The sequence below is a fragment of the Balearica regulorum genome, chromosome 12, assembly GCF_011004875.1.
Source record: "Balearica regulorum gibbericeps isolate bBalReg1 chromosome 12, bBalReg1.pri, whole genome shotgun sequence".
NCBI classification, from domain to species: Eukaryota; Metazoa; Chordata; class Aves; order Gruiformes; family Gruidae; genus Balearica; species Balearica regulorum.
In genome coordinates, this window is record NC_046195.1 from 23685344 (window position 1) to 23705537 (window position 20194).

General features: G+C 67.6%; 3 protein-coding genes across 9 annotated transcripts; all 3 read right to left on the reverse strand.

Moving 5' to 3' along the window:
* Positions 1-50: 50 nt before the first annotated feature.
* UNC45A (unc-45 myosin chaperone A) lies at positions 51-7003 on the reverse strand. 2 transcript variants are annotated; one of them, XM_075764456.1, is made up of 20 exons: positions 6885-7003; positions 6573-6731; positions 5933-5969; positions 5652-5827; positions 5453-5545; positions 5034-5201; positions 4589-4757; positions 4158-4328; positions 3855-4026; positions 3323-3623; positions 3064-3158; positions 2847-2988; positions 2516-2656; positions 2192-2319; positions 1901-1967; positions 1609-1722; positions 1300-1415; positions 1060-1177; positions 821-976; positions 51-616 (listed from the first exon to the last, which is right to left on the reverse strand). In XM_075764456.1, exons 1-20 carry the CDS (start codon positions 6894-6896, stop codon positions 356-358), a joined length of 2796 nt encoding a protein of 931 aa, XP_075620571.1. In that variant the 5' UTR covers positions 6897-7003; the 3' UTR covers positions 51-355. The 2 variants fall into 2 exon arrangements, with proteins under 2 accessions (XP_075620571.1, XP_075620572.1); XM_075764457.1 differs by lacking the exons at positions 6573-6731; positions 6885-7003 and adding an exon at positions 6255-6469.
* A 162-nt stretch (positions 7004-7165) lies between these two features.
* Positions 7166-7998, reverse strand: LOC142603555 (protein shisa-like-1). The gene is made up of 2 exons (XM_075764878.1): positions 7661-7998; positions 7166-7421 (listed from the first exon to the last, which is right to left on the reverse strand). Exons 1-2 carry the CDS (start codon positions 7996-7998, stop codon positions 7166-7168), a joined length of 594 nt encoding a protein of 197 aa, XP_075620993.1.
* Positions 7999-10270: 2272 nt separating this feature from the next.
* On the reverse strand, positions 10271-20084 carry MAN2A2 (mannosidase alpha class 2A member 2). 6 transcript variants are annotated; one of them, XM_075764475.1, is made up of 24 exons: positions 19951-20084; positions 19186-19340; positions 18754-19008; positions 18474-18618; positions 18185-18356; positions 17275-17402; positions 16952-17125; positions 16414-16600; positions 16144-16321; positions 15772-15974; positions 15223-15405; positions 14927-15041; positions 14646-14713; positions 14277-14442; positions 13751-13987; positions 13521-13643; positions 13307-13421; positions 13078-13211; positions 12804-12945; positions 12434-12567; positions 12101-12178; positions 11587-11781; positions 11380-11490; positions 10637-10934 (listed from the first exon to the last, which is right to left on the reverse strand). In XM_075764475.1, exons 2-24 carry the CDS (start codon positions 19315-19317, stop codon positions 10782-10784), a joined length of 3528 nt encoding a protein of 1175 aa, XP_075620590.1. In that variant the 5' UTR covers positions 19318-19340; positions 19951-20084; the 3' UTR covers positions 10637-10781. The 6 variants fall into 6 exon arrangements, with proteins under 6 accessions (XP_075620593.1, XP_075620592.1, XP_075620590.1 ...); XM_075764474.1 differs by having other exon boundaries at positions 11380-11493; XM_075764478.1 differs by lacking the exon at positions 12101-12178 and having other exon boundaries at positions 10271-10934.
* Between the last annotated feature and the right edge of the window lie 110 nt (positions 20085-20194).

Here is a 20194-nt window from a genome sequence, read left to right on the forward strand (position 1 = left end):
GCTTGGGGAGGGGGCGGCGCGGCGCACGGAGGGACACACAGAGGCGGGACCGTGGTCCAAGAGCAGCTTTAGTGCGGTGTCACCGGGCGGGCCCGCCGCCGTACCGGGCCCCAGCCGTGCAGGGCCCCGGGCCGGCCCTCCCGGTTAAGGCAGATGGTGGCAGAGGCGGCGGCGAGCCCCATCCTCCCCCTCTCCCCGGGGCACCGGGCAGGTACCCTGAGCGCAGCCGTGACCCCAGGGCAGCAGCGTGCCAGCCCCCGTGGGCGGCCGGGACCCCGGCCGGGGGCAGCCGTCCCGGAGCAGCGAGTGAGCGCCAGCCTGGAGCAGCGTGTGCGGGCAGCCCCCGGCCCGGCCATCACTCCTGGCCAGGGTTGGGCTTGATGAGGCCATAAGCCACGGCCTGCGCCAGGCTCTCCTTGGCCGCCTGTGCCACGCGCGGCTTGTCCTTGTCCTTGGCGAGCACCGAGAGGATCTCCAGCATCTCACTGGCGATGAGCTGCTCCGCCACCTCCCGCTCGGCCGCCATCATGTTCATCACCACCACAGCTCCGCGGTGCTGCAGCTCGGCACTGGGGCTCAGCAGCAAGGCCTGCAGGATCTCCAGCCAATGCACCGTCTGCACGGGGAGGGGGGCCCGTGAGAGCAGGGCCAGCTCCCTGCAGCCCTGATGGCCCCCGACACCCCCAGCCCAGTCAGGCCAAGTCACTCCATCTCCTGGGGCCAGCACCGGGACACAGCTCCAGGACACCAGGGGAGGAAATAGCACTGGGTGCTCTCCCAGGGGGTCCCGGATGCCCCCACCCAACAGCTGGGCACTCACCACCTGGGGGATCCGCTTGCAGATGGGGGGGTGCAGGGCGGTCAGCATGGCCAGGGTCCCTGAGGCTGCCCGCCGCAGCTTCTCATCTTCCTCCCCGCTGTACAGGACCATCAGCTTCAGACGGTCGCTGCCCTCAGCCAGGAACAGCTCCTGCACCTGCAGAGGAAGAGGAGGGTGGGGGAGTGCGGGTGGCCAGGAGCCCAGCGCAGACGCCCAGCCCGCCCCAGCCCCCCGCTCACCTCCTTGCTCATGGCCATGTTGCACATGCACTCCGTCGCAGCCAGCCGGATCAGCTCGTGCTCCTCAAACATGTACCCCTCGATCATGGGCACAGCCTTCTCCTTCAGGATCTTCTGCCTGCGGCGGGATGTGCGTTAGCGCTCACTGCCCAGGGCAGCACACCTCCGGGCCAGGCAGGGACGGGCCCCCTCTCTCGCCCCCAGCCCAGCCCAGCTCCGCGCTGGCCCCAGCGTCCCTACCGCAGCCTCTCGCTGATGCCAGCCAGGTTGGTTAACGCCATCAGCCCCTCAAAGTTCTCCAGGCCTGTGCGCTGAAGGTGCAGAAGGCTTACCAGGGGCCGGACCACCTCGTAGATCTGTGGGGCAGCGGTGCAGGGCTCGAACCCTGAGCAAGGGGCAGGGACTCTGCACCCTGTGGCGCACACAGGGTGGCGAGTCCCTGCCACGTCTCCATCCCCACTGCTGCTCCCACATGAACCCCTGCACATCCCCAACTGCCCACACAGGGCCCCTGCGCAGCAGACCCATCCCCACAGCGGCAACATTCACCCGCTCTCCAGGGAATGCCATCTCCGGGTTGGAGGTGATGGTGATCTTTGCCAGGGCCTGAGCTGCCTTGGTCTGCCCCACCTCAGTGCCCTCCAGGGACAGCGGGATGAGAGCCTGCGGGAAGAGACACAGCAGCCAGTCCTGCAGCCAGGCCCCAGCGGCCCCAAGTCTCATGTGGGAGGGAACCAGTGGGGTCCCCTGCCAAACCACAGCCACCCCCCCGAGCCCCAGCCACCCCCAGAGCCCCACTGCGTGGCACAGGCCAGCAGCACAGCAGGGCCTGTCCCCTCACCTTGCCTCCTCCCTGCGCAACCACACTGCCCCGGTCCTCTGCCTCCTCCACCAGCGCCAGGAACACCCTGGGGACAAAGTGGGAGCCGCTGGAGTCAGGGACCTGCCACAGTGGGTCCCAACAGCGCCCAGACGCCGGCAGCAGGCCCAGGCTACGCCAGACTCCCAGACACCCCCTTTCTCCTCTTTGGAGCTTGCATTCATCGCTGCAGGATGCCAGCAGGACGCCGGCAGGATGCCGGCAGCCTCAGAACCCGGCTCCCTCTCTGCCACCCCTCCTGCACACGCGTACCTGGAGATCAGCTCCCGGCAGGAGTTGGTGAGTGCTGGGTTCTCGCTCTTCACCATGCAGGCCAGAGCTGACACCACACCAGCCGTCAGCAGCTTCCGCACCCGGCGCTTCACAAAGTCTGGCTTGTCCTGTGCCAGAGGCAGGGTCACCGCTCGGCTCGGTGGCCCCAGCCTGCCGCCACCCGCTGCACAGCCTCCAACCTCGCCCCTGAAGGCCTCGAGGACACCCTGTCCCCACTTAGGACCCCGGGCTCTGCCCACCCATGTGCTCTCTTCCAGGGCCAGGGCTCCCGGCAGCTCCTGAGAAGGGCCGTGCCCTGCTCACCTTGGGGTGCTGCTCTGGAATGTGCTGCTTGGCGTACTTGGCCAGCTCCAGCATCTGGGGGTCCGGCTCCTCATGGTCATAGCTGTTGGTGCAGTTCACTAGTGTGGAGGCGACCGCATAGAGTACGCTCCTGTCCTCTGACTGCAGCGATAACGGGATCCATCACGCCCACGATGGAGAAGACAGGCCAGGGCTCGAGCCCACGCAGCAGCACTGGCCTCCTTGCACACACCCCAGCCCCACAGCGTGAGCCCCGTGACCCCCTCCGGCACCTTTCCCCAGCACCAGGGTGCCCAGCACCCAGGCCCCCGCCACAGCGCTCAGCACGCACCTTGGCCAGGTGGAACATAGCCTGCATCGCTGCCTTGTCCTCCACAAACTCCTCCTTGACATCCGCATCGAAGGTGAGGTAGGCCAGGCCCTCCACCGCCCAGCGCCGCGTGCCCGCGTCGATCATCTCGTTGCAGAGCCACCTGGGAGAGGGGCCCCGTGAGCCCGGGCTGGGGGCTCCCTGCCCGTTCCCCCACCCCACACGCAGCGGCACTTACTTGCGGCACTGCTTGGCCAATTTCATTGTGGAGCCCTCGGCAAACTGCTTCATGCTGAAGTCAGTGCCTCCGGCGGACCCCAGCTTGCAGAGCCCCTGCAGCCAGGAGCAGAGCATCAGAGCATGGATGGCCATGGTCACCCCAATGTGCCTCCGAGAGCCCCCCAGCAGGGAGGGCACCCACGGGCCCTGTGGTCACAGCCCACCCAGCACCACCCAAGGGCTTGGCGCATCTGCTCCTCCCGTCCCGGTGCACTCACCACCAGCGCCCGGATGCGGATGCTGTCCCTCTCGCTGTGCTTGTAGATCTCCTTGAGCAGGCTGACGCCGTTGGCGGTGATGAAGGACGCGCGCTTGGCCTTGTCGGCAGCGTGGATCAGCGCCTCCACTGCTACCAGCTGGTGGGCCTCGCAGACGGAGGCGCAGAGAGACAGCACGCTGTCCATGATCCCCTCCAGCTCCAGCACCCTGTTCCCAGCGTCCGAGGGGCCCTGCAGCAGGCATGACACCGCCTGGATGGCCCGCAGCTTCCCAGCCAGCTCGTGCCCCTCGAACCAGCTCCTGCAAGGGAAGACCACCAGGAAGGGTAAGGCTGATCCCACCCACTACCTGCAGCCACGCACAGCCCTGCCTGCTGAACCCCAGCACAGCAGGTCTCTAGAGGGTCTACAATCTGCTTTTGTCGCTAAGAGCCAAAAAGGTCTGGGGACAGGGGTGGTGCTACCTCGCCAGAAGGCTGCTGGCTGTACGAGGCTGAATCCCCCCTCCACTCTCAGGGACGCCCAGGCTCACCTCACGTAGTCCTCACACAAGTGGTGGAAGTTCTCCCTCTCAGCATCGCATTTCAGGTCGTCGTAAAGCTTGCTCAGCAGAACCGAGGCGCTCATCCGGCTATTCTCCGTCACGGGCAGGCTGCCCAGGGCACCGCACACCGTACTTCCCACCTCCAGGATCTTCTTCAGGCCTAACAAGATGTAGACATCCAGCGAGGAGCAAAGGAGGGTGCGCAGGCAGAGCCAAGGCACGTGGCACCCCAGGCAGAGGGGTGTGATGCCCCAGCAGGACGCCGCAGGTTGTTTGGGCTATTTGGCTCACCCTGGTCAATCACCCAGAGGCTCATGCTGTTGTTGGTCTCCTTCGGTGACTTCCTGGGCACCACCTTGATGAGCAGGTTGAGGGCATTGTCACGGCCGTGCGCAGAGGCCCCCTCCAGCGCTAGCAGCTCCAGCAGGTGCTTGATCAGCAGTTTCAGGTCCTTGGAGGAATCTTCCAGAAGAGATGATGCCCAGCAGTCAGCACCCCAAGCACAGGCCTCACCCCTGCCGTGGTAAGGCTGGCAGGAGACGCTGCCATGACCAGGGGTTCCTGCCTCCCCGCTCAACCTCGTATTAACCCCGGGCCGGAGCCCTAGCTCTGCGGCAGGCAGCAGCGACAGGGCAGGCAGTGGGAGAACTTGCTGCAGCTCAGCACTCCCTCAGGGCGCTCTGCCCACCCCACGGCAACCAGCCGGGGCAGCAGGCACTCACCCAGCACCACCGCATCCTCCTTGCCACGGAAGTCCTTCTGCAGCCCCTCCTTCAGGGAATCGAACATCACGTGCAGCAGGTTGCAGGCAGCCAGGGAAACCTGCTCGTGGTCCACGCCCAGCACTGCCGAGAGTCGAGGGGCCCCCAGCTCTGCCAGGATGGCCATGGTCTGCAGGTACAAGCACAACTGTCTGCTGGAGACTTCGGGGAAGCCTTGGCTCTTCCCAGCGCCTCATCAGGATGGTTCCCTGTCACGACAAGGCTCTCACAAACTCAGGCCTAGCAGGTGACAGCTCAGAGCAACTCTGCTCAGCAAGGCTGCAGCCAGCCGCAGGCAGAGGCCAGCGACACTCCCCTGCCCAACAAGGCTTCATAGCCTCCCCAACATCGATTTCTCCTGAGCCAGGCCCTGTCACGCGCGAGAACTGGGCTACGGGGGACCTACCCGGGAGCGGTGCCCGGAGCACAGCCCCACCAGGGTGCGCAGGGCCGCCAGCATCAGGTCAGCCTTGGCCGTGTCGAGCAGCTGCATCAGCAGCCGCACACCATCACTTTGGAAGATTTTTTCTGCTCCGGCCTCCTCTCGTGCCAGCACAATCAGGTTCTGTGCAGCCTGGGAACGGAGAATTGCGTCTGGGTCACCTGCCCACCAGAACGCAGCCCACCGTGTGCAGTGGGAGCCGGCTGGGCAGCCAGCATATCCGCAGGCACCTGCCTTCTACCCCCAATCTGCAGAGAGCACATTCTGCTGGCGGGAAGCCCGGCCTCCCCCAGCCAGCACTGTTCAGCCAGCAGTGTTGACCATTCCTCCCCACCTTGCCTTCCAGCCAAGCCGCATTGCCTGCCACTCCCCAGAGCTCAGACCTTTTGCTTCTTGTCCGCATCCTCTTCCTCAGGATCCAGCAAGATCTGGAACATCTGCTGCACCTTTGAGTCTGTGCAGGACATGGTCTTCATCTGAGACAGAGCAGAAAGAGAGCTCAGCCCTCACCCCTTTCGTGAGCCTGCCACATCCACAGGGGCCCACAGCAGCCCCCGCCCCACAGGCTGCCTCCCTGCTCACCTTCTCGTGCATGCTGCTCCCCAGGGTGCGTAGGGCCTCCTGGAAGGCCTTGTTCTTGGGCTCCAGGCTCACGCACCGCTGCAGGTCACTGACAGCCTGGTCCAGACGGCCCAGCTTCTGCAGCGCCTGGCTCCGGCGGAACAGTGCCTTCATGTCCCGGCCATCGGCTTCAATAGCTGTGGATGAGCAGGGGATCTATCACAAAGCCCCTGGACTGCTCCGGTCTGCCCGGACGGGCAGCGCGCAGAGGCTGGTCCCCTGCCAGCCACCACTGACAGTACCTTTAGATGCATCAGCCTCTGCCTTGGTGTAATCTTCCTGCAGAGAGAGAGAATTGGTGAGAGGGAAATGCCTGATGCGCTGCCCGTGCAGACCCCGCTCAGCCCAGCCTTCTGCAGGTGAGGCAAAACCCGCCACTTTAGAGAGGAGAGCAGGGAAAGGACTGCGGGGTTTGAGGATGGGAACAGCGTCAGCGAAGACAGTGAGCCAGCCCAGCAGGACAGCCCGTCCTTCCCAGAACGCAACCGTCGTGGGGTCCCTGAGGAGTTCTAGGGCCCCCTGATGCTCTTCAAGTGCTCCCGGCCTACCCGAGCCCTGAAGCACCTGGTGTTCCCCCTCGCTCACAGACAGTTCCACAGCGGGACATCAGAGACCTCGCGACCGCCGGGGGAACAGCCCCAGAGCATTCGCACAGCCTAGACACGGACGGGAGTGCCCTGCCCAGGCCCTGACAGCCCACCCGGGACGCGGGGCAGCTCGGCACAGCGGGCAGGGCCAGGGCGAGAGGAGGAAACCCCAGGCAGTGTCCCGCCCGGGGACCGAGAGGCCTCCCGGCGCAGGCGTGCAGCTGCCGAAGGCGGAGCGGCCGGGGCGGCCGGGCAGGTTCCTGCCGGCCCGCGGTGACGCACCCGCCCCACTCACCAGCTTCAGGTAGCAGGCGGCCCGGTTGCGGTGCAGCACGGCTCGCTCCGGCCCGGCGTCGCAGAGGCTCAGCGCCTGCGTGTAGGCAGCGAGGGCCGCGGCGTGGTCCCCCGCCTGGAAGAGCGCGTTGCCCCGCTGGCGCAGCTGCGCCGCCGTCACCTGCCGACGGACACCGGCTGGGACACGCGCGCCGGGGACGGGCAGGGCCCGGAGCCCCCCAGGACAGGGCCCCTGGGATGGGACCCCGCCGCCCCCGGCCCCGGCCCCGGCCCCCACCGCCCTGGGCCCCCGGCCCCGCCGGCGCCCGCTCACCGCCTCCTCCATGGCGCCTCTCTGGCCGCGCCCCTGACGTCACCGCCGATCGCCAGGGGAACCCGGACGCCACCGCCCGTGTCACGTGACAGGGGCGGTGGCGGAAGGGGCGGGGCGAGACAGAGCCTCCAGCGCCGCCCTGTGGCCCGGAGGTGCCGGCACCGGCCACGTGCGACCTCGCGTGTGCCCTGCGTGCTCCCCCCCCCGCCCCCCCCGCCCCCCCCGGCAGGCAGACACCCCCCAACCCCCCCGGCCCCCCCCCCCCCCGGCCGCGACCCCCCTCAGCACAGCCGGCCCGGGGGCATCGGGCCGGGATTGCGGCAGGGCGTCGGGAGCCCCCCGGGGGCGCGGGAGCTGCGGGGCGGCCGGGAGCGGGGCTGGTGTCCCCCCGGGGGGCCAGAGGGCGGGCAGCGGACGCGGGGCAGGAGGTGGCCGAGGCGGCAGCGCTGGGTCCGGTAGAAGTGGAAGAGGTCAACAGCCATGAGGAGGAGGACGAGGAGCCCGTAGAGCCCCACGAAGGGCAGGGCCAGCGGGTTCCTGCGGGGGGCAGGGGGTGCACCTCAGCACGGGGCAGCCACGGTCCCCCACCGGCACAACGGCACCCCTGCGCGGGGAGGGCCTGGCCCGGGCCGGCTTTGGGCTCCAGGGTGACCCTGCGCACCCCAGCAGCCACAGGAAGCCCCCAGTGCTGCCAGTCCCTGGGGCCGTGCCGGGAGGCCAGAACACCCCCCCAGGCCCGAGCCCCAGCACCACGGCCGGGCTGCAGCCCTGCTCACCGGAGGAGGCCCGGGCCAGCCAGGCTGGACAGGTTCACGCCGGTGAGGGCCTCCAGGGCCAGCTGGGAGCAGCAGGACTTGAGGGCATGCGGGCTGGGGCGGCAGCAGTAGCGGTGGCCAGCTGGGTCGGTCAGCCGCGGGCAGTAGAAGCCGGGGTGGTAGCGGCCGTCGGGGCCCACGTAGCCCTCGCAGAGGTGCAGGTTCTGCACCAAGACTGCAGTGATGAGCAAGGAGTGGGCACTTGGTGAGCGTGGGGGCTCAGCCCCGCTGCAAGGTACCGCAAAGCCCGTGGATGGGGCATGCATTGGCTTCACCCCTGCGTCACAGCGAGTCAGCATGCCGGCAGCCGGTGCAGAGCTGGTGGGACGGGCTGACAGCTCCAGCAAGGTGGCCCTTGCAGGGATGCTGCGGAGCGGAGCTTTCCCCAGCCTCAGCAGGGATGGGCCGGGCTGGGAGCACCTCAGCCCTGTGGGGCCTCGCCACCATGGCACAGGAGCCCCCGGCTTGGCCTTCAGGGTGGGCTCGGGTCATGGCTGGGCTCCAGCCCAACGGGCAGCACCGGCTGCCGAGCACAGTCCCCACCCCACGCTGCCGGCTGGCGGCCCTGGCCCCATCTGTGCCGCGACCTCCAGTGCACACCATCATCCCGTCAAGGGCAAACAGGGGTGAGGAGCGTGATGGCAGCAGAGGGGAGGGGAGAGCCCCAACGTCCCCATGCTGAGCCCCTTCCCTGTTCCCACCACCCCACAGGGACAGCACTTCTCGCCCCACAGACGTGCTGCAGTGGCACCAGCCCCAGTACCACCACGCCTAGGCCACCATCCCCAGTGCGGACCACTGCCTCCCGGCACAGGCCCCCCCAGCCTCCATCACAGGCCACGGGGGAGCAGCCCACAAGGGACGAGGCCCCAGCAGGGACAGGGAGGATGGGCTCAGGAAGCAGGAGGGGTGGGAGTGGGGCTGTACCTGTCCCGATGAGGCCAGGGCACAGTGCTGTGGCGAGGAGCAGCTGGAGCAGGAGCCCACCCAGCATCTTCCCAGCTGACCCTGGGCAGAGGCAGCTCTGGCAGCTCTGGCTCCGGCAGAGGCAGAAACCACAGCCCCTCCTGCGCCCGCCTCCATCACGGCCCATCAAGAGCCGCTTGGAGCCATTAGAGCCTCCTGCACTTGCTGCCCACTCCGCAGGGACCAGGGCGGGAGGCGGGAGCATCACTAATGAGCTTCTCGGGGGCCAAGTGTGGGCCGGGAGGCGCCTTCCCCACCCCGCAGCAGGGCACCAGCCGCTGGGTCCGTGGGCCCTGGTTGGGCATCTCAGCCCGTCTGGGGATCCCGGCATCAGGGCGAGGACCACAGGCCAGGCTGGCCGTGGGCAGGCAGGCTGTGCCCCAGCCCCCCAGCCCCGGCGGGCAGCGAGCCCTCTGCCAGCAGCCTGGCCCCCCGCCAGCCATGCCATTAGCCAGGCTTCGGCAGAGCCGCCGGTGGCATGCTGTGCCAGCGCAGCACTGGGGTTCCCCGCTCCCCAGCACAGCCCCGCGGTGTTCTCACACCCCCTGCCGTGCACCACGCCTGGGGCCCTGCCCTGCAGCACTGCCCCATGCCAGGCCGGCCCCAGGGCGGTGCTGCCAGGGCTGTTCCATGCCGGCTCCACGCGCTCTGCCTGTTCTCAGGGCCAAGCCCGGGGGCTGCGCTGGAGGCTGTGCGGGAAACCATGACAGAGTTCAGCCAGCACCACCTCCCCACCAGCCCTCCCTGCGGCCCTCTCTGCCGGCACCCATTCGCAGTAATTAGCCCCGGGGGGACCAGGGGAGTGGCAGCCCCTGCGGTCCCCACAGCAACCGGGAAGATGCTCCTGGCGACCATCGGCTGGGCTCCTCGGGTGCCAGAGCATCGCTGCTGGTGGGGAGCTTTGCACCACTCTGTCTTAGCCTGCTCTGGACAGCTGGGCATGGCCGGCAGCACCCCACAGCACTGCCCCACAGCCCTGTGCGCAGGAGCAGGGTCCAGCTCGCCCAGCAACTGCAGCCAGCACCCCCCAGCCCTGGGAGGCTGCCGCGCCAGGCACTCGCCCCAGCAGTGCAGGGGTGGGTGTGTGGGTGCCGCAGGGGGACAGGCCCCCTTCTTGGGGGGGTCCCCAGCGACTGTCAGCACCTGCCCCTCGGTCGCCAGCAGTCAGAGCTCAGCAGAGACCAGGCTGCCAGGCTCACACAGAAAAGGAGCTAAAGGCACTGAATTTGGAGGCAGCCTTTCCCACACTTAACCCACATGTAGCTGCCTAACTTCGGTCTGCACCCTGTCCCCTTTTGCTCCTGCCAGCGCCAGGCACTGCCTGCCCCCGAGCATGGCTGGGCCTGGCTGTGCCAACAGCCCCTCACACATGCCTGGGGCCCTATACCCGGCTCAGCCCTAGGAGCAGCAGCGGGGCAGGGCCTCCATGGAGCAGAGCATGGCACAGCCCCGGCAGCCTGCCCAGCACACCCAGACTAGCCCTGGCCAAGGCTCCGAGCCTGCCTCCCCGCTGCCTCGGGGTCCTGCCCCTTCTGCCCACGAAGCAACGTTCCCGCTCCACTGCACGACCAGTGTGAGAATCACAAACCAGACACAGACCAGGGCCCTTGGAAACAGCCTCATGTTTCCGACAAGCTCCAGACGAGCTCTGTCTCCAGTCCACAGCACCTCCCCTGCCAGCTGCCCCAGCCCCACCAGGCTCCTGGCAGCCCCTGTGCTGCCCCGCGGGTCGAGGGGAGCCCAGCATGGGCCCCTGCCCCAATTTGCTGGGATGGGGACCCTCCTGGGACAGCCGAGCAAATGCAGCAGGGCAGCTGTGCCCATCATGCTGCCCACACCAGCCGTGCTCTGCTCGGACCAGTGCCCAGCCTGTGCCCTCTATGCCCAGGCAGTGTCCAGCAGCCTCTGCAGTTCACTTCTGAAATCTATCTGAGAACACAGAACTAATAAATTAGAAGGCAGCAGCCTTTACAAGTCCGGCACCTCCTGCCCAGCGCACGCCTGCCTGCCACGGGCCCACTGGCCCAGCCTCTCCTGGGCCGTGCTGGTGCTGCTGGGCTCAGCGGCTGCTCCCACGCTGCCCAGCCAGTCTGCTCCTCTCCCACTCCGGGAGATGCTACACCAGGTGGATGCGGAAAGTGGCAATTTCCATGGGGTCCAGGCGGATGTTGGTGCTGTTGGAGGCTGCGGCCAGTGGGTACATCAAAGTCAGTGAGGTGGGCTGCAGGGAGCCCAGCTCCAGCCCCCGGAACAGGCTGCCCAGGGCCAGCTAAGGAGAGAGGAGGGAGAAGGGTAGGTGAGAGGGACGTGGCGCCTGGCAGTGCAGCACCGTGCACGGGGCAGCCCCGCACACAGTGACAGCAGCTGGTTCGCAGGCCCCCCACGGCACATGAGGCACCACACTGACCCAGCCCAGGCTCTGCCCTTCCTCGCTGGAGGATGCAGGGTTTGTGCAAAGGTCCAGACCCGCTTTGTGAGAAACCAACATCCTCCAGCTTTGCCTGGGCAAGGGGCAGAGCGGGGCTGTGTGCTGCACTGTGGGACTCTTGACCAGCCACTGTTTCCAGGATGCTGGTGCTGGAGGACCTGGGGGCCCCCTCCAGCCTCCATCCTGGCTTGGCATGAGCACAGGAGGCAGGCCTGGCACCAGATGTGCTGGGGGCCCCAGCCTGGCTCTGACCCAGCGGTGGGAGGAGGCAGCAGCCTGGTCCTACCTTGCCCTGGCTGGTGGTGCAGTTAAACCCCAGGTTCTTGGCCTCCAGGCTGCAGTCAAAGCCTTTGCGGTGCAGGATCAGGGCTGCCTCGGCCGAGGGTAGTGAGTCGTCCTGCTGGGGAGCGGGGGGTGTGAGGGGCAATGCTGGGGACAGCGGGTGCCAGACCCCCCCAGAGTCCTGCTGCCTCACTCGTGGGGCACAGCTCACCTCTGCCTGCAGCATCCGCAGGTTAAGGATGTGAAAGTCACAGGGGAGGGTGGTGGAAAGGGGCATGAAGGAGCGCAGAGCTGGTGGGGCTGGCTGCTCCTGGGCCACGGGCATGACCAGGGCCTCGGCGTTCAGGTGCATGGAGGTGATGTGGCTCAGCAGGGAGGGGAAGCTGATCGGGCGGCCATCCTGCACCTGCCAAAGAGCACACGGGTTAGCGCAGACCTGGGGAGCAGCAGGGCCAGGCAGAGGCTGGATGGGGCCCGTGGGACTCCCGCTCCTTGCAGCCTCTCCAGCAGTGCTCGGAGAACAGGCACCTGCAGCACAGGGCATCCAGAGCCACCCCCGCCCAGGCGTGACCCCCCTCCCCAGCGCCCAAACAGGGAGGGCGGCTGCCTGCACAGACCTCAGCTAGGTGGTCAGACTAGGGGCCTGCTACAGGGCCTGGCTAGGCTAGTCACTAGCAGCTAGTGCACGAGACAGGGAGAGACAGTGGGACCAGGCCGGCCGTTACCTCTGGGCTGCCAGTCCTGGCGCCGGGGAAGCCCAAGGCTTTAAACACGGAGGCCAGTTTGGAAAAGAAGCTGGAGCTCTGAATGGGTGACATGGTGCATGCATAGAGAGCAGCGAGGCAATGGGACAAGAACACCGTGATTACAAGGGCGGCGTGGCTCCGCAGGGACAGACCCCACTGCACGGTCCCACTCTCCCCACACCCCCTGCTCCCAGTCACACGTGTGGCATTCTGCAGATGCCTCCACCCTGCTCGGTCCCAAGGAAGGGCTGGACTCTCCAGGCAAGCGGCATTGTGCCTGACCCCGGCCCTGCAGCCTCACAGACCACACACCTTGTTGGCAGTGGTGCGGCGCTCCAGGAGGAGGCGGAACCGGTTGCAGGTCCGCTTGTTGTCCTTCAGCCCTTGGCCCAGGCCCCGGTTGTCATCCTGCATGAGGCGCCGGTCCAGGATCACCTCCAGCTGGCCTGCAGAGAGCGGGTCACAGTGCTCTGGGCTTTAACAGCAGCCAGCTGCCCGGCACGGCCCCTCTGCTGCCACGCACGGAAACACTCCCACAGGGCTGGGGGCAGCCGAGGAGCCCCCAGAGACAGCAGGACCGGAGCACCCTGCACCCAGCCCACAGCACTCTCCTCCCCAGCACCCCCTCGCCAATGGCAGCCCCCTGAGGCACAGCCCCATGGCCCCATCGGGGCCGGCTCACCGCTGCTGAGGCTGGAGACCCCCAGGGCCTGGGCTGTGTGCAGCGTCAGGCGGCTCTGCGTGTCCTGGATGTAGGCCATGGTGGGCATGGGGTAGAAGTTGGCCTGCAGTGGCAGCTTCTGTTGGTACCTGCGGGGCTGGATCTGCCGAGGGACAGAAGTCCACTGACCTCCACCTCTGGCTGGAGGTGGCTCCTGTGGGGCCCGGTGCTGGGTACCAGGGCACTGTCCCCCCCCCCGAGGGCAGCTGCTGCCCCTCCCCAGGCTGCCGGATACCTGGAAGCCATTGAGGTCTGTGAAGAAGGTGTCGTCGCTCTCGATGTCAGTGCTGAAGCGCAGGGACAGCTCCTTGTTGATGTGATCACGGATGTCCACCAGGCAAGACACATCCAGGGACAGGCCCTCCACCCCTGCGGGCGGGCAGTGAGGGGCTGCACCCCACCAGCAGCATTGCCCAGCAGCCCCGGGCCAGCGACCTCTCTGCAACAGCCCCACGTTGTCTCACCTGGCACGTTGTAAAGCCGCACCACGGTCTGGACATGCTGGTAGTAGCTAGCCACCTCTGAGAAGAGGGGTCCCTCTGTCACTCGCACTACTGGGAGGTCCTTGGGGGCGTAGGGCTGTGGGGGAAGGAGGGCCATGCTGAGGCTGCTGCCTGCAGGACTGTCGTGTGGCCGTGGGCACGGCCGCCAGCTGCCTCTCGGAGGCAGTCCCTGTACCTTGGCCTCGCCGTCAGGCAGAAAGAGATAGGCTCCGCTTTTATCCTTGGAGGTCCTGGTGCCGTAGACAAGGAACTCGCTGCTCACTCTGTGCTCCCGCTCCTCCCCAGCTCGGCGGATGCTCTGCGGGGTGCACGCCGGCACAGCAGTAAGCACGCCTTGCAGGAGGCAGTGCTGTATCCCCCTCCCCTCCTTCACCCCCATGCCACCCGTCAGACCCCCACACTGACCTGCAGCAGGCCTGAGCGTCCTGAGAAGCAGGCCTGCAGGTGCTGGTTCTCCAGGCAGAAGTCATCGGAGGTAGCCGGGAAGACACGCACGGGTACGGCCTCCTGCTTGTGCACGGGCAAGTCCCGTCCGTGCAGGTACAAGCGCACGGAAGACTTCAGCGTGGCGTGGCCGTCGAAGGACTTGTGCAGCTGCAGCACACGCAGCCCCAGCGCAGGCAGGCGGGCCAGGACAGACACCTGTGGGCAGCACAGAGACCTGACCAGCCCCTCCATGGGAGGGCAGCCGGCGCGTGGGGACCTGCTGGCTGTCAGCAGGGCAAAGACCCTGGCTCAGCGCTTTCGGGGAACTGCTGAGGGGGTACGAGCACGGGGGCCTGGGGGCTCGCAAGCAGTGAGAGCTTGTATTGGGATGTGGGGACACTTGGTTCCACAGAGGAGGGCTCCAGCTGTGGGAGCAGTGTGTGAGGATCACAGGCTGCCCCCTGTGCAGGCAGAGGATGGGAGCAGGCACCAGGGCACCCCGTACCTGGTAGACATCGGGCACCATGCTGGTGGCAGCGCCCCAGTGCGCACTGATCTGGGAAGGCAGGGGCTGCCCCTCCTCGGAGAGCACACGAACATGCGGGGAGTCCACCAGCACTGGCACGACGCTCAGGCGCTCCTGCTCCAGCGGGTTGAACACCACCAGGAACCTGCAGGTGGGGTCACACAGGGATGGCCACCCCAGCCCCACGGCATCCTGGGTGCCCAGTGCCCCACACCACCCATGGGTCCCGTATACCCACCCACTGCTTCACAGAGTCCTGGATACCCCCCTCACACCTCCCAGGTGTGAGGATGTGTCTTGGTTCCCCCCCAGCCTCCAAGCCCTGAGAGCAGGACAGGCAGTCCCTACCGAGGCAAGGCGTCCAGTTTGACCACTGTTCTCTCCGGGAGGGAGTCCTGGTTGGGGCGCGTGTCGTCCTAGGGAGAGGAGCGGTCAGAGCCATGGTGTGCCCACCTCCCCCCGCCAGCCAGGCCCAGGGACACAGGCACAGGCTGGGACCCTCTCCCCAGGATCCCACTCAGCACCGAGCGGGTGGGCAGGGCTGTGCTCCCTGGGGGCATGGGGACAGCTGCCCCAGCATGGCTCAGCGTGCTGGGGCGCGGGGAGCCACAAGGCAGGGTGCTGCTCACCGTGCTGAGGAAGGGTGCAGCGGGGTCGTGGTGGTAGGTGTCCTTGTCCCCCAGCACAAGGTAATGTGCAGCATTGATGATGACACGCTTGAGGTTCGTGAGGGAGTGGAGCAGCCTGGGGCACGGGCAGAGTGAGCCACCCGGGACTGACCCTCTGTCCCAGTGTTCCCCCAACATCCCCCTGGGAGAGGGGCCCCACAGGACCCCCACACCCAACCACGCTCCCAGCCTCATGCTCACCAACCCCCATCCAAGACAAGGCCCCCCAGGGCTGCACCCCGGCCCCCTGCACGCACCGGGCTCCATAGTCAACTGCCACGGCCTCCTTGGCGGTGCCGGTGATTGCGTCGTGGTGCTGGAAGAGGCCCAGGTTGCGGCGGGCGTTGCTTAGCAGGGCGTAGTCAGTGAGCGGGTACCTGCCATCGGCACCAGCGCGGCGGGCGTGGGCGAGCGCCAGGCTGTACAGGATCTCCGCTCCCCTGCGCAGGGACAGGGTCACCGAGGGCCCTTGCCCCGGCACCCCAGTGCTCTGGGCGGAGCAGCGCCAGGACAGAGGGCAGAGCAGCAGCCAGCCCAGCCTGCCCTTGTGCCAACAGCGCCCAGCCCGCACGCTCTCCATGCACAGAGCTCCGGCCTCAGGGAGGGGCAGGTGGGGGGGGGACACACTTCCTGGGGGCTGGGCGAGGGTTTGGCACTGCCTGGGCCGTGCCTGCGCCACCCCCAGTGCGTTGGCAGCTGGGTGCAAACCAGGGGTCTGCCGGGCTCCCCAGGTGCTGCCCGGCCACCCCTTGCCCATGCCCCCCACTCACAAGCCCTGCCCTGGGGCCCAGCCCACTTCCCCTCACCGGAGGTGGGCCTCCAGCACCCGGTCCAGGCTCTTGTAGAAAGGCCGGGAGGTGTAGTAGCCTGTCCAGTAGTGATCCTCCCGGTCCGCATAGGAGAAGAAATCCCCGCTCAGCACTGGGAACCCAGGCGGCTTCATCCCCGGCACAATGCCCACCTTCTTGTACAGGGCGTCAAAGTAGTCGGAGAGCGTCCCAAACTGTGCCTGCGGGACGGCACGCACAGCCCTGAGCATGATGGGGAGCTGCTGTGGCTCCCGCAGCCTGGGGTACCACCACCCCTCCTGGCACTGTCCACCCTCCAACTCCTGCCTGTGGCCTCCCCACAACCTCTGCGTGTGGGGCCCTGCTCCCCCCGGACCTCCCTGCGCGTACCTGGACATGGAGGTTGGGTTGGGAGTTGAGGAAATCGAAGATGCGCTGGTAGTTGAGAAACTGGGCATCCCACTCCTGCGGCTTGTCGTAGCGGAAATCATCTCCCAGGGGCACCAGCAACACCTTGCTGCGGTACAGCTTGGACTTCTTGCGATACTGGTCCAGCAGCAGCTGGGCTCTGCCGTGGGGGGCCAGGAAGGGCCAGGGCATGAGCCTGGCTCCCGAAGGCAGGGCATGGGGCTCAGAGCCGCTTGCCCCTGTGGCACTCACCGCTCTGCCACGTTGGCATCGGTGATGGCTCGGGGAGGCACCTTCCACGGGCAGTTGATCCGGCCACCCGGCAGGCGCTTGAAGTCAAACTGGCAGCAGATCTTGGGGTCTGGCCCACAGGTGTGGGGCACATCGTAGCTGTAGAAGGGCATCATGTGGCAGAAGATGTCGGTGCTGGCTTCCGGATCTGCGGGACCAAGGACATCATGAGCATCAGCAATGGCTGTCCTTTGCTGTTCCCCGAGCAGGGGGGCCCATGGGCACGTGGGTGCAGGGACAGCTGCTGGGGCAGAGCAGACCTGGCACACAGGCTGACCCACTCGGAGCCCAGAGAGCGCAGCAGCCTCCCCCAGTGCGCTGGGGGTGGTCGGGGAGTCAGCCTGGGCCTGTCCTACAGGGCAAAAACGCTGCAGGGCAGACCCGCGGCCTCCTGGCGCTCAGCTCACCATCTGCACAGGAAAGTGGTCAGTAGCTGTTCCCTGCTGCCACCCACCCCAGCAGGGCCCCCTCTGCAATCACCTCTCCAGCAGCCCCTCACCCCACGTCTGTCTCCACATGAACTCCAGGTTCTGGGTGGCAGCAAAGTGTTTCTTGATGGCGTAGTGCACACGCTGGATGAGCATGCCCGTCAGGTTGGAACGCTTCAGCAGGTAGGGCATGGTGGAGCTGTACCCAAAGGGGTCAACGGCCCAGCCCGACCGGGGCGTCACGCCTGGGGGCACAGAGACCCATCAGCCCCACACTGGGCCCGGCAGCACCTCCCACAAGCTCCTGCCAGGGATGGAGGTGCCTGCCGGTACATCAAGCAGGCCCCCAGCCAGCACCCTGCCCCTCCTGCTCAGCATCCCGCCCAGCTCTCACCGATGTTCTTCTCCAGCCACTGGTGCCCCTCGATCAGCTGGTCAATCATGGCAAAGTAGTGGGAATTGGCCTCATCAGGCATCACCCAGCCGCCCGTCACCATCTCCAGCTGCCCGTTGCCAACCAGCCTGCAAGGGGCACATGCAAGATGTGATCAATCAGCTCCAGGCAAAGCCCTGTGGTGAGCTGTGTCCATGGCAGAGCCTCCACCTGCCTTGGGGCCACCTGGGTCCCACCCGCAGCCTCCACAACCACCCGCTGCTGTGCCCCGCAGCCCACACCGTCCCCACAGGGACAGACATCCCTCCACAGCACCATGCTGGCTGAGGCCCTAACCAGAGCACATCCCCACACAGGGCAATGCCCTCCACTGTGTCCTGCAGCCCATGCCCCCTCTGTCCTTCACCCCCAGCCCTCCTGGGGGTGGGGGGCTGACAAGGGGGACCTCTCCCATCCCCACAGTCCTGCTCTCCAGGTGTCCCACCCCGCTGAGGGTGCCTTGGGCCTTGCAAGGCACTGGCACTGCCCAGGCTTTGTGGCAGTGCCTGGGGTTACAGTGAAAAGGAGGAGATTCCCAGCTCCGAGAGCACAGGGAGTGGCGCAGGGTGAAACCTGCCTCCCCCAGCCCCTCAGGCCCCCGCTGTGGAGGCCCTGGTGCTGGCAGCACCTCAGATCTAACCTGCATTGCTGTGGTTTTCACATCTCATGGCGCTGAGAGGTCGCTGGCAGTGCCAGGGCACCCCACAGTGAGCAGTGCAGAACCCACGGACACCGCACTGCAGCCAGGGCAGCCTTTGTCTCCTCAGGACCCTTCCCTCACGCACCCCGTGCTCACAGCCGGTGCCTCCCACAGCACCCTGCCTCCGGGCAGGGACCGTGCCAAGCAGCGGGGCCAGGCATGCAGCCCTACCTCCGCACCGCAGCCCGCTTCTGGGCACTAATGTTGTCCCACCACTTGGAAAAGAAGGAGATCTCGGACCAGATGAAGCGCCGGCGCGGGTCCTCCTGCATCTTCAGCACCATGCTGTTGAGGATGTGCTGCGTCTGGTCGTAGTAGTACTTGTCGAAGGTCTTGATCCAGCCTGCCGGCACACGTGGGGGTCGCTACACAGGGCCAAGCCCTTCCCCGCCAGCAGTGTGGGGCGGCAGGGGCTGGGGTAGCCCTTCCCCTCCCCTGCCCACCTTCGCCTGCGGCTCACCCGGGTCATTGTGGGAGTGTGGCACCACAAACACCTGCAGGGGCTCAGTGTCCCACTCATTAGGCTCATAGGTGATATCGAAGCCCTGCTTCCACACGCCTCCATCCTGGTTGTCAAAGGGCAGCAGGGAATACACTGCCAGCATCTGCCGGGTGGGAGACAGGACTCAGAGGGCAGACACCGGACTGAGAGACCCCCAACAGAGTAGGGCTGGGAATGGACCCCCTTGTGCTAGCAGAGATGGGCCCTGACCCGCTAGGCTGAGACACCAGCCCCTCACCTGCAGGTCTGGGCTCTGGCCCCTTCCCCCCAGGGCGAACTGGCAGTCCTGTGGGGAGACGGAGAGGAAGCTCGGGCGACTCTCAGGGGGCAGCACCCAGGAGCCATTGGGAGTGTGGTGGGGCAGCGCCGGCTGCCCCTCTGTGTGGGCCGTCAGCTCCAGCACCGAGTCCTTGATGTGGCTGATGATCTCGTGGTTCTCCTCCAGCAGCTGCTCCAGCTGCTCAATGCGGTTCTGCAGCACCGAGATCTGACTCTGGGGACACAGACACCGAGGTGAGAGCCTCCGGCAACCTTTGCCAGGCGGGTCCCGGCCCCTGCGCACACTGATAGCAGCAGGGAACAAGCTCTGGCACCCGAACGGCCTCCGGCTGTGCTGGCTGGCCCCCGCCAGCCCTTGCCCGCTCTCCATCCCCACAGCCCTGCTGCTCACCCTGGGGAAGTTGCCCCCACTCTGGTGGCGCGTGGGGTCGTGCTGCACTCGGTCCAGCATCAGGTAGAGGGAGAAGACGGCCACGCAGAAGATGGCAGCTCCACACACTGTCACCTGCTTCTTCAGCTTCATCCCGGAGGGCCGCAGGGACAGACCTGCACCAGGGCAGAGAGGTGCTGCTGCCAGCCCAGCCGCGGGGCCGAGGACGGGACGGGCACAGGACGGCGTGCCAGGGGACACTGGAGGGGACGGGGGGGGGGGACACCGGAGGGGACACCGGAGGGGACGGTGCCTCCTGCCCTCGCCCTGGGGCTGAGCCGTGCCTGGGGGCCTGGGGCCGGGCAGCCCGGGCTGGTGCTCCGTGCCCTGCCCACCCTTTGCCCACCTGCCCCCCGCCACCCCCCTCCTCCCCTGCCCCCCCCGCGTCCTACTTCGCTTAATCCGGCGCCGGGTATTTATAGCCCGGGCTGGAGCTGCACGGGCCCAGGGGCGCCGCAGGCCCGGCCCGCCGCGGGGCTAGGCCGGTGGAGCAGGGGCAGGGCCAGGACCGCGGCCAGGGCCAGGGCCAGGGCCAGGGCCAGGGCCGGGGCCGGGGCCGGGGCCGGCGCCGGCGCCGGCCGCAGCGGACCCACCGAGCCAGGCAGCCCGGGGCCTCTGCGCCGCGGCCCGGGCCGGGGAGGGAGGGAGCGGGCCGGGCCGGGGAGGGCCGGGGCCGCCCACCGCGGGACGGCTGAGGGGGCGGGGGCGCGGCCGCTCCGCTCTTACCCTGGGCGGCTCCGCGGCTCGTCCCGGCTCCTCACATCGCCCGCCCCGGGCTCGCCAGCTGCCGCGGCCGGGATGGGCCAGGCCCCGCCCGCCGCCCCGCTCGCCCAGCCCCGGGCCCGGCCCCGCCGTCCGCCCTCCTCGCCGGGAGGCGGCTCCGCCGGGCAGCGCAACGGGGCGGCCGCTGGGGCGGGACCGACCCGGCCGGGACCCCCGAGCCCCACCGCAGCGCCGGGAACTCACCCGG